At 43.3% G+C, this 12,946-nt stretch overlaps 1 protein-coding gene across 1 annotated transcript; it reads right to left on the bottom strand.

Moving 5' to 3' along the window:
- Positions 1 to 4,031: 4,031 nt before the first annotated feature.
- LOC310830439 (olfactory receptor 13G1-like) lies at positions 4,032 to 4,979 on the bottom strand (the record flags this gene model as incomplete). Its single annotated transcript, XM_083710220.1, has 1 exon — positions 4,032 to 4,979. One exon carries the CDS (start codon positions 4,977 to 4,979, stop codon positions 4,032 to 4,034), a length of 948 nt encoding a protein of 315 aa, XP_083566346.1.
- Positions 4,980 to 12,946: the final 7,967 nt, after the last annotated feature.

The raw sequence follows: 12,946 nt of genomic DNA, 5'->3' as shown, positions 1-12,946 counted from the left end.
GATTTTCCAATTTTATCGACACAACAACATTAAATAGTACAAATAACAACAGACACACACAAAAAGAAAACATAGATCCAACTTTCTTAACCTCCTTTTCATAAGCCTCTTTTCTCGGACTTCCCCATACCTTCCCCTTTTTGCATCCTAGTTTCACAATTTTTCAGCAACTCTTTTAGCCAATTAAAATTTAAACTTATTCTCCTTTTCAATATCACATTAAATAAAAAAGAATAAATATAGCTGTAATTATACATCTTCCTTTCCCTTCACACTTTAACACTCCTCAATTTTATAACGATTTTTAAGATATACTTTAAACTTCTTCCAATCTTCCTCCACAGTTTCTTTCTCCTGGTCGCGGATTCTGCCGGTCATTTCTGCCAGTCCCATAAAGTCAATCACTTTCGCCTGCCATTCTTCCAGCGTGGGTAGCTCTTGTGTCTTCCAATACTTTGCTAGTAGAATCCTTGCTGCGATCCAGAGCCAGTGTTTATGACATGCCAATGGGATTAAGTGTTCTGGTTAAAATTCTTGAAGTGGTGCTAATGACATGAATTCTGTTATTTGCTGATGTGATGTGTGCTGCATTCGCACATTAAAGCACTATCTAAATGAGAAAAATAGCAGATGTAGTGAAGGGAAGGTGCTTGCATAAAAGGGGTTATCATAAAACAATGATGGGGAGAAATGGGAGAGGCTGAAGGCAAGGGGTGATATGGGGAGAGTCATGAGACTTCCGGGTTAGCGCCAACATCTAATGGCGGATTCCCTCCGATCTCCGGAGGGAATCGGCTCAGTAGGGATCGGGTTCTGCCGCGCCGGCGACGCGGGGACCCTTAAAAACCACAGGTGTGGATGCCTGTGGACGTGGTGACTCGGCGGGCACCATTAGCGCCCCCGACCCGCAAAGGAGCCTTTTTAAAGGCTACGGAACGGGGGACGGGGAGCGGCGCGGTGCTGAGAGTCCTCTGCTTCCCCTGCTGAGCGAAGCCGCATGCCATGGACGGAGAGTGCTGACTTTTTCCTTTAAACATTCGGACTAAAAGCAACAACCCGTGAGTAATACGGAAATTGGACTTAAAAGGGAAATTCTTTCTTTTAAATTTGGTATGATCGGGGGAGGTGTAAAAAGGAAGTCCGCCCCCCCACCTTGTAGATAATCTAAAGCAAGGACCAGATAACTAAAGTTGGGAGAAATATCTTTGCCTTTTTGGAAGAAAAATTACTATCTTCGCGATTAGACAGTACAATTGATTTTGCTGGAGGATAAGAATCGGTTTAAGTTAAAGTGCAACCCCCCGGGACCCGGGAGTGATCTGTGAGAGAGCCTGCTGAAAGGATACAGACTTTGACAGCTGTCAAACTAGCTGTCAAAGCTGAGAAATAAAAAGGAAACGTTGTTTTTGGTGACTCTGCTGGCTAGATTTTCTTTAATTTGGATACAAATTGTCGGGAATAAAGGAAAATAAGTTACATTTGGTCCATTGGATTGAAACTGGAAAGGCACTAAGTAAACAGAGTCCCCCTAGAGGGGACTTTTGAGATATTGCAAGAAATGGCTGTAAGTGGAAAAATACTCGCTGAGCTGAACAGGACTTTCTATCTCCTGGGAAAGCTCCAGGACCAGAGCGATATCTTGACAACAAGGGCAACAGCATTGAATGATACAGTAAACAATCTTATGAGAACAGGAAGGGACTTGACACAAGTTTTTGTTTCTGAACCAAAAGCCCTTGAAGTTGGAACAGAAGCTGCTGCAGCTGGGGAAATGAAGTTTGATAAATCCCAAGAGACACATGAGGACTTGCTGGAAATTGAAGGTGAAGCCACAATGTTGTGGAAGATCAAGCTAGACCAGAGGCCTGGTAGCATAAATTTGTTTAAGATGGAAATTGGAGCTTTTGGGACATATAGATTCAAAAGATTTAAGAAACAAAATTTGAGCTCCACTTTTAAATACAGAGGCCTGCTTGGAAGAAAAATGGACATTATTGGGACAGGGCTTCTTCGAGAATTGGTGTTGAAAATAAAGGACTGTCAAAAAGACCGGCAGAGAGAAATTGAGAGAGGGTTAAAAGCCTCAGGCGTTTGGGATCCAGGCTGAGAATAGATGTACTGATGGACATTGGTTTGGGGATCAAAACCGGGAAAGGGAGGGGGGATCTGGGAATCCAAAGGGTGTTAAAATATAATCTGTTTAGATCTTGTTTATATGTTTATGTTTTGTAATTTTTATGGAATGTGGGAAAATCGTGGAAGGGAAATTTGTGTCGACTTTAGGAAAAAGGTTTAAGATTAAGTTAAAATTGGGTTTTTTAAATTAAATAGATATAAGGTTCTAAAAATAAATTGAGGAATGAAAGAAAGAAGAAAAGGAAAATAATAGCATGATTTAATTAAACTATTAAGTTAAGGTTGAGAAATAAGATAAGAACTTGTTGAACGGATAATAATGAAATTATAATACAGAAGGGGGAGGTGTGAGGAGGTCGGGGAAATAAGGTTTAAGAAAAAAAGGGACTGTAATTATACCTGTTTTTCTTTTTTGTTTGTGTATGTTTGTATGTTGGTATGTGCTTATGTGTATAAATGGAAACTTTAATAAATATCGTTAAAAAAAAAAAAGATATGGGGAGAGTCATTAGTGTGGTTTTCCTGTTTCTTTCTCATCCACCCAGCTTCAACAATCCTCTGGCCACCTTCATCTCTCTGTCAAGGTCTTTCTCTCCACCATATACTTTTTGACAGCTGTATCTTCTGGAGTCCTACAACTGCCACATCACCATGCATCGCTGTTTATTTATGTTTTTAATGAATCATGTAAATATATGCATTTAACAAGGATGGTCACTGGAGGCAGCAAAGGTGCCTCTGGGTGCTCCATGGTGAGAGCAGGGAGCTCGAAGGGAATAATGTGTGTAATTTTGCCTCACCATGTAGTGTGAGCTTAAGTTGGGGAGATGACAGCAGGTTCGAGTGCTACTGCTCCCTTTAAACATACAACAACAACAGCAGCAACAACAGCAACAACTTTTTATTTCTTATACCCCACCCATCTGACTGGGGTGCCCCAGCCACTCTGGGCAGCTTCCAACAAAAACACAGGAAACCACTCAACAACAACAAGAACACCAAACATTAAAAGCTACACTCTTGCATATCTGGTTGGTAGGGACTGTTATCTTTCTTGTATTACTACATTTTGGAACTACTAGTACTTATTATGGCCCACATATATTAGTTGTTTTCATTTATACTATTGCTTTAAGAGGTTGTTTTATCCAAGTGTTTTGCACGTCTATAAAACATGGAATAATAATATTTTTTTTTGTATTTTTCGATGATGTTTTTATGATCATGCAAATCATCCAGAGGTTTCTTTGAAATATAGAATGGTATATAAAGTTATCTGCCTGCCTACCTAATTAACTAAATACATACATAACAGTAAATGAGCCAGCTCTGTGTTGAGCTGTGTTGAAGGTTACTTAGTAAGCAGGGATGTAGGGAAATTGCACCCTGCCTACTAAGTAAATTGCACAGCCATGTTCTAATAAACATTGAAGCTTAGTTTACGGATACAAATTTACAGGGAGCTGCTCTCTATTGTAACCAGTTGGGCCTTTCCCTAGGCATCAGTCACATTCGCCAAATGGAGCTCCCTCAGGAAGACACTGCTGTGTCTGCGTTTTATATCCCTTGGTTATGTAGTATGACCAATCATAGTATTATTTATACTGCACACTTAGGGATATTCCTACATCAACCCCCCAACTCTAGTTTTGATACTTTCCCAATTAGTATCGGGAAGGGCTGTGGCTCATACCAAAGATCCCAGGTCCAACTTTACAATTCTATGATTCTATCTATTTAGATATTACATTTTTTAACTACAAGCTGCTTCAGGCAATGTACATGGCTCTCACAACCTTATCCAATGTGATAGGTTTAGATGAGAGAAAACACTCAGTGGCTGAGTGAGACTTTAAAGCCAAGTCTCTCTCAGTCAAAGTCCAGCACTCAAACCACTACCCAACACTAACTCTCAGCAGGGTTCTACCTGTGAGCTTCTTCAGTGCCTCTTTAACTTCTTTATTTCTCAAGGAATATATGACAGGGTTGAGCACAGGAGTCACCACTGAATAAAGGATAGCAATAACCTTGTCTTCTTCTTGGGATGCAGTTGAGGTAGGCCTGATGTATGTGTAGATGATGGTGGAAAAGTAGAAGCTGACAACAAGGAGGTGGGAAGAGCAAGTGGAGAAGGCTTTCTTCTTCCCTTCAGTAGATTGAATTCGAAAGATGGTTGTCAGAATCAACAAATACGATGTTAATGTCAGCAAACAGCTACCCATGGAGATGACTGCATCAGCTACATAAGCCATGGCTTCATTGAGGCTGATGTCTGAGCAAGACAACACCAGCAAAGGAGGCAAGTTACAGAAGAAGTGGTTGATGATGTTGGAGTCGCAGAAGGAAAGGCGAAGCACAAGCCCCGTGTGAACGGCAGAATTGATCATCCCCGCCACCCACACTCCAGCCACCACCCCGATGTACACTTCCCTCCTCATGATGACCGTGTACTGCAAAGGATGGCAGATGGCGATGAAGCGATCAAAGGCCATAAAGGAAAGCAGCAATATCTCTGTTCCCAGAGCCCACAAGAAAAAGTAGACCTGGGCTATGCAGCCGGAAAATGAGATGGTCTTCCTGGAGGCCAAAGTTATCTGGAGCATCTTGGGAATTGTCACCGAGATACAAAACATGTTTGCTATGGACAAATGGATGAGCAGGAAATACATGGGGGTGTGGAGTTTGCGGCAAGTGCTTAAAGTGAAGATGAAGAGGAAGTTGGCTGACAAAGCAGTTGCATAGATTAAAGTGAACCCCCAAAATATGATTTTCTGATGTTCAGGGGAGCTGGATAAGCCGACCAAAATAAAATCTCGAACTGCTGACTGGTTCTTCAGTTCCATGTGTCTGATAGTACTGACTTGTCCAGATGAATAAATTTATTGGGACTTAACCTCAGGTCAAATTCATGAAGACAAATTCATAGAGGTTGAACCATGATCTGGAACCCCCATGTTCAGAAACAGGACATTTTTCAGTATATTCACACATCTTCAGTGGGATCAGTAGGAAATAAGAAATAGGTCACACAAAATTACATGGCTGTCAACTGTTGCAAGGCAATCAAAAACTGCTGACAAAGACAAAATAGAAGCCTTTGAGGTGTGAATTTAGCAGTCTCCAGCCACTCAACACCCCTTACCCTGTTAGGCTGTAAGTCAGGGATGGGGAACCTGTGGCTCTCCAGGTATTGCTGGACAACAGCTCCCATCATTGCTGATCATTGGCTACACTGGCTGGGAATGATGGGAGATGAAGTCCAACAGCACATGGAGGGCCGCATATTTCCTTCCCATTCCTGCCAAAAGTTCTGTGGAAACCTACACTCCAGGCATGTCTCATAGTAAGTTGGTAAGGTGGGTGTCACATAAGTAACAGTTTAGGACAGGGTTTCCCAAACTTGGATTTCGAGCTGTTTTGGACTACAGTTCCCATTATCCCTGACTAGCTAGTGATGGTGGGAGTTGTAGTCCATAAACAGCTGGAGACCCAAATTTGGGAAACCCTGGTTTAGGACTACTATTGACCCACAGCTGATTCTGAGCTCTGGCCAAGGCTATCAACTTATTTTATACCATGTCAACAGTATCTGGTCTTCGACACCTACTTCTTCTTACTTATGAGTAAAAACACATGCCAGTTTGAATTGCATATGCTGATCATGTAGACAAAGCATTTCCCCTTATAATAAAGAAAACATCTGCACCAGAATCTTCTGCTCTAAGTTTAAAATTAGCTCACCTGAAAGCAGCAGCAGGATTCAAATGCTCCACATACCTGAAGATGTGAGGCAAAATGAAACTTGTCTCACTGATGATGATCCCCACACCATTCTGCTAAGCCAGAGCAGAATGGAAGAATCAAATGGAGACACTAACAGCAAACATAAATAGTGAGTGAATGGTTCAAGCGCAGTGTTGGTGCCATAGGGACAAAACCCTCAGAGGCAGTCAAATTAGGAATAGTCTAAGGATGTAAGGCTGCCATTGTGGAGAATTAGGATCATTGCTTCTGATTGCCTGGGAACCTCTAGGCCCAAGGAGGATGGTGTGGGCTATTATTTATTTTTTTAGTATCACATGTATATGCAACGTTTCCTCCGAGGAGTGCAAATGTGGTTATTTACCTTCTCCATTTTATCCTCACAACAACCCTGCAAGGTAGGTTTTGCTGCAAGATAGTGACCCAAGGTCAGCCAGTGAGCTTCATGGCTGCGTGGGGATTTGAACCCTGACCATAGTAAGGGCACAGAGAATCCATTCACATTGTCCAACTGCAAATTCCACATGGTAGGTATGTAGTTCTAAAGAGTATAATCCTCTGAGAACTTCCGCTTTTTCTGTACAGTCATATTTATACAGTCCACTGCTTTCTCCCAAGTATAGGACATTGTAAAAACATGTGTTTTAAAGAAGCATTATCCTTATTACATCTCAAACAAAATGCTGTTTTAGTTAATACAAATCAAACATTATTTGTTGAATAGGTTATCATTTAAGGTGCACTGACACCCATGTAATAGAAGTTAAAAACTCTGTCCAGTTGTTTAGGTAATATAGGAGCCTCCTTTATTTCATTTATATATTAATATCTGCATATCAAATTGATTTATTTTGTGTGTGTTTGTATATCTAGATCTATATCTAGACACACATGCACACACACACACACACACACACAGAGAGAGAGAGAGAGAGAGAGAGAGAGAGAGAGAGAGACGGTTTCTTAAAAAAGTGTCTCAGAAGCTGAAAATGCAGCTGGCCAAAGCAAAGTTGCTAACAAATGTTGAAGCTGTAGATGTTACTATTTGGTTACATCCAATATTTATCTCATAACACACAGAATGCTAAAAATTCATCTTCATCATCCAAAGTCAATATACCCGCTTCCATCTAATTTTTGCATATCACCATCTTTTCCTCATTTTTTTAAAGTTGGGTTTCTCATAGGAAAAGGGGTCAAATCTATTTTCATTAGGCACTGCATTCTATATCTTTCTAACTGATGTTATTGTTTCCAGAGATTATTATTAACAAAATGGTCTCAACATAAAGTGTGGTGATTAGTGTGTTGTACTACGAGCTAGGAAAACTGGGTTCAAATTCCCATTCAACAATGGGTCAGATATCCTCTCTCAGTCTATCCCACCATGAACTCATTGGATGGGAGACAAGAAGGGAAATAAAAAGAAATTCAACATCTCCTTGCCACAACATAAGTTCCCTGGCTAACGGCATCTCTTTCACCCTCTCAGCTATGGTCATCCTTCTTCCTTACTAATCTCTCTTTACTGTTCATCTCAGGCCTAACTATAATGATGTAGATTTTGGGGAGGAAGATGCAACCCAATAAGCCAGCAGTAGAGGCCAAGATGGAGAAGATCTCCACAGCCACCATGTATTTCCCTTTGGTGCTCAGATAAGTGGGGACAAAGGACAGCCAAACACTGCAGAAGACCAGCATGCTGAAGGTAATCAACTTGGCTTCATTGAAAGTATCAGGCAACTTCCTGGCAAAGAAAGCCACGGAGAAGCTCACAATGGCCAAAAGACCCATGTAGCCGAGAATAAGGTGGAACATGATATCGGAGCCTTCATTGCACTGCACTATGATCTGCCCATCCTGGGAGTGCAGGTCAAACTCTGGGAATGGGGGAGAGGATGCCAGCCACCCAAGACAGATGCCAGCTTGAATGAGAGAGCAGAAGCTGATAAGGGATCCTGCCAGCCTCTTCCCAAGCCATTTCCTCAGGCTGTTCCCAGGCTTGGTCACCATGAAGGCCAGAACCACAGTGAGGGTTTTGGCTAACACACAAGCCACAGCAATGGAGAAGACCATGCCAAAGACGGTTTGCCTCAAGACACAGGTCACCTTTGTAGGCCTGCCAATGAATAAGAAGGAGCAGAGAAAGCAGAGAAGCAGAGAAGAGAGCAAGGTGCAGGTGATGCCCCAGTTGTTGGCTTTGACAATGGGAGTGTTCCAGTGCAGACCGAAGGTCCCCATCACAACAAGTGTGACCAGAGAAAGCAGGAGAGCCAAGGAGGCCAGCATTGCCCCCAAGGGCTCCTCATAGGATAGGTAGCTTATTTTTTTGGGAACACATTGGTCCTGAAAGGCATTTGGGTAGTGATCATTGGGGCATTTCTCACATTGATCTGCATCTGAAAATGAGAAGCATGCTTTCGGTATTTCTTGAAGCAATACTTATTAATATTGATACCGTCTGTTATGCTGTACACAAAACATATTACTGAGCTGATGAACCAAAGTCTACTTTCACAACTAAGTGATGGTTCCTCCATGAGCATTTCAGCTGTACTAATCAATCCATTCATATTTATTTGTCATGGTTAGAGTATACTGATTGATTTCAGTCTTTCCCCCTTAAACATGCCTATCTCTGCATCCAACCCCATGACTTTGTATTTCAAGGCTTCTGGCCCAAGTGTTTCATTTTTACACTTTCCATAATTGAATTTGGGAGTGGATGAAACAGCCAGGTAGCCTGTCATTTGCTCACTGGGAAAATCTATATTTGACAAGAAATAACCGTTCCCAAGGACTGAAACTGTATGGTTACAATAGGGAAATTCTCCACTAGTTGTTAATCACAGAAGATGAAAATCTGTTGGCTGCAGGTTCAATGCTGATAAAAAGGGAATTTATGGTTTGCAATCCTAATTATTTCTTCTCAGATGTATGTCATCCTGATTTCAATGGTGGTTACTCCCATGTGGACGTTATTTCACACAATATTCTCTTGAATGGCTATCCAAAGGGGAGGAGAGAGGAAAGGACAATATGTATCAGTAACATATAAACACATGTGCTTGGGATCTATGACAGAAAATAAGCAGACATAATAAGACTAAGAAATGAATGTCTATATTGGATAGGAAGATGGGAATTCCAGTTGACTTGGGTTCCTTTACTTACCCTTCTGGACTGAAATCCTCCCTTTAGGGCACTGAACACAGTCATAGCAACAGATTTGCTTTCCCTGCTGTGGAAACATACTCTGTCCAGGGTGGCAGCTCTCAACACAGGTGGAAATGGGCAGCATCTAATGGTAATGACAAGCAAGGGATTTTGAATGGAATAAATCTTATTGCCATCTATGTCCGCTTTGCAGCAGAAAGGTCACAGGACTGAATTTAGAGGATGGCTGTCAAGCATTTGCTCCCTGGGCAAGCATCAGGCCCCCTGATAAAGATGCTTTGTGCTGTCACTTAACCATTTGGCCAGCCCAGCACATGTCTGAATGGCAAAGAGAAGCTAGTGCCAACCTTCTCCTTACCACCAAATGTACTTGAACTTGCAGATTAATATATACAACGCAGCTAGGTGTTACTTACATTGCTAATACATCGGATACAGATTTTAATCTATGATAAATACTGTTACAGACTGCCAGCATCACAAGAGAACATTCCTGCTGCTCTAACTGTTTAGACTGCTCATAACTGCCAGAGCTGTAGAAATTGACATAACTATTCCCTCTTAAAATGTACAGGGTTTTTTGTGGGGGGCTATTGGGTTTTTTATTTTCATTATGCATTATGTATGTACAGTGGTACCTCGCAAGACAAATGCCTCGTAAGACGAAAAACTCGCAAGACGAAAGAGTTTTTCGTTTTTTGAGTTGCTTTGCAAGACGAATTTCCCTATGGGTTTTCTTTGGATTTTGGGTTGGGGTGTTTGGAATTCAAGGACTTGGTGTTGGGGAGGGGTTTGCAAGAATCTGGAAGCTTGTGTGGTTTTTTCTGCATTTTTATGATTTTCTGTGACCATTGGGCCACTCTGCTTTTTTTAAAAAAAAATTCTGGGTTTGAATTTCTGTGTGGTGGGTGGCTGGGTGCTTTTGAATTTTTTGGATGTGAAGCACTGATTTTTTTTTGGGGGGGGTTGCGAAGGTAGGAGCTGTGCTGCCATGGGACCCAAAAAGACTGCTGCTGCAGAGGCCGGCGAGAGGAAGAAGGAGAAGCTTACGCTGGAAATGAAGAAGGAGATCATCCTGAAGCACGACGGTGGAATGCGTGTGACAGACCTCGCCGGGGAGTACGGGAGGAATCCATCGACCATCGGGACCATCCTGAAGATGAGGGAGAAGATCCTTGCGACTGATGCAGCCAAGGGAGTCACCAGGATCGTGAAGAACCGCCCAGCTGTTCTGGAGGAGGTGGAGAAGTTGCTGCTCTTCTGGTTAGAAGAGAAGCAGTGTGCAGGGGACACAGTGACTGAGGCCGTCATTTGTGAGAAGGCCAAGGCCTTGCACGCAGACCTCGTCCGGGAACAGCCAGGAACCTCAGGTGAGCCAGAAGTCTTCAAAGCAAGCAGAGGTTGGTTTGACCGGTTCAAGACAAGGTCTGGAATCCACAGCGTGGTCAGGCATGGAGAGGCTGCCAGTTCTGATGTTCCTGCGGCTGAAGACTTTGCAGCGGAGTTCCTGGAGGTTGTGAAGACGGAGGGCTACGTTCCACAGCAGGTCTTCAACTGCGACAAGACCGGGCTGTTTTGGAAGAGGATGCCCAAAAGGACTTTCATCACTCAGGAGGAGGCCAAGTTTCCTGGCCACAAGCCCATGAAGGACCGTCTGACCCTGCTCTTCTGTGCCAATGCAAGCGGCGACCTGAAGATCAAGCCCCTGCTGGTGTACCACTCGGAGAACCCACGGACCTTCAAGAAACACAAGGCCGACAAGGAGCAGCTGAGTGTCATGTGGCGATCTAACAGTAAGGCTTGGGTCACTTTTGGCCCTGCTGTCAAACAGTACCTGCTGGACAACGACCTGCCGCTGAAGGCTTTGCTTCTGATGGACAATGCTCATCCTAAAGGCCTTGAGGAGGACTTGTTGGAGGAGTTCAGCTTCATCAGCATCATGTTCCTGCCGCCTAACACCACACCACTGCTCCAGCCGATGGATCAGCAGCTCATCGCCAATTTCAAAAAACTCTACACCAAGGAGCTTTTCAGGCGATGCTTCGGGGTGACTGATTGCACCAACATCACCCTGCGGGAATTCTGGAAGGACCACTTTGACATCGTCACCTGCTTGAAGATGATCACCACGGCCTGGAACGGGATCAGCCAGAGAAATTTGAATTGCGCTTGGCGCAGCCTGTGGCTGGATTGTGTGGCACCAAGTGACTCTGATGCACCAGAGTCAACAGTGGTGCAGGACATTGTTTCCCATGGGCCTGGAGGTCACAGAGGAGGACGTCTGTGAGCTGGTGGAGGAGCACGACCACGAGCTGACCACCCAGGAGCTGGTCGAACTGCAGGCAGAGGCTGCGCAGGAGCAGGCCTCGCTGGAAGAGGAGGAAGCAACTGAAGAACAGCTGTCCTCCAAAGAACTGAGGGACATTTGCCTGAAGTGGAAAGATGTGTAGGCTTTTGCACAGCGGCACCACCCTGACAAGGACCTGGCACATGTCGCCTTTCAGGGAGGTGCTGAAAAGGCGGATGAAGCAGCAGACCATGGACAGGTTCTTCATAAGAAGCAAAGAGTGGAAGAAGAACCTTCTTCGAGTTGTCCCCCAGAGTCTTAGAAAATGTACTGTAAACTTTGTTGATTTTTAAATGTTTTTCTGTCATGTTTAGAAACTTAATTTATTGTTCCTTCAATTTTTGAAATGCTCTTTACAGTATGTGTGACTTTAAAGAGCAGTTAATAAACTCTTTTTGTACCAAATTTGGCTTTGTTTGGACTTTTTTTGACCATAGGAACGCATTAATTGATTTTCAATGCATTCCTATGGGATTTCGTGCTTCGCAAGACAAAAAAACTCACAGAACGAATTAATTTTGTCTTTCGAGGCACCACTGTATTCATTATGTATTTTGTGGTTTTATACATTGATCTTATTCTGGGAATAAAAATAAAATAAAAAATGGTCACACCCACCTGCTTGAACTTGGGATTCCATGCAATGGCACTTCCATCCACTGTGAACTCTTTTCCTGGGGGGCCCTGAGGGTCCACCCTCCCCACTCGGACTCTCTGGAAGGACTCATTAGGATATGTGACCAAGTTGAGGAGATCATAGCCACCTGCCTGCTGCCCCTTCTCATCCAAAGAGATTTCTTCCCCAGCACTGTTGTTGAAGTGGATGTTCTTCAGGAAGGAGTGAAGCTAGATTGCAAGAGGAAAAAAGACACAGACCTTGTAGGCTAAAATGCTCTCTCTTTTCCATTTGGCAGGTGGACCTTTGGATTCTTACTACATTTTATCATATATACTTCGAAAAAATTCCCCCATTAACATGTGAAACTGCTATGTGCTGAGTCCAGTCATTGGTCTCTGTAGCCCAGAACTGTCTACTCTAAATTGCCACAGTGCTATATGGCATACATTTGAGGTTTCAACCCAGTTCTTATAACAGAGGACACTTCTGGCCCTTGTGCAGCTCCAAGTAGGAGAATCCTGGGATAGATTAATTTAACAAGCTTTGAATGTGCAGCTTGCAAAGCATTTGGTCTTTCACTGAGATCAAGTCCCTCCCAATGATAGAGCTCACCAGGGACAATCCCCAAGGCCTCTCCTCCATGCCAGGGCTTAGCTGTGCAACATATGAACTAGTAATAATAACACCCGTGCTTCTAACATTGAGGAGATTAGTTGACAGTACCTGCCAGGGCTGAACTTTTGGCTGCATCTGTCTCTCACCCAGTACTTTTTGTTTGGCTCTTGAGGAATACATGCTATGGAGAGCATGTGCTACTGCATGGGCGGCATTGTAGATGGTGTAGCTCTGGCTGGACATTTCCATTTCAAACACAGGTCCAGTGAGTTTGTCCAGCTTCTCCCTCC

This window comes from Podarcis gaigeae, assembly GCF_964106915.1.
Source record: "Podarcis gaigeae genome assembly, chromosome: 13".
Taxonomy (NCBI): Eukaryota; Metazoa; Chordata; class Lepidosauria; order Squamata; family Lacertidae; genus Podarcis; species Podarcis gaigeae.
Note: the sequence above shows the minus strand (reverse complement) of the source record. Positions and strands in the feature narration are given on the sequence as shown.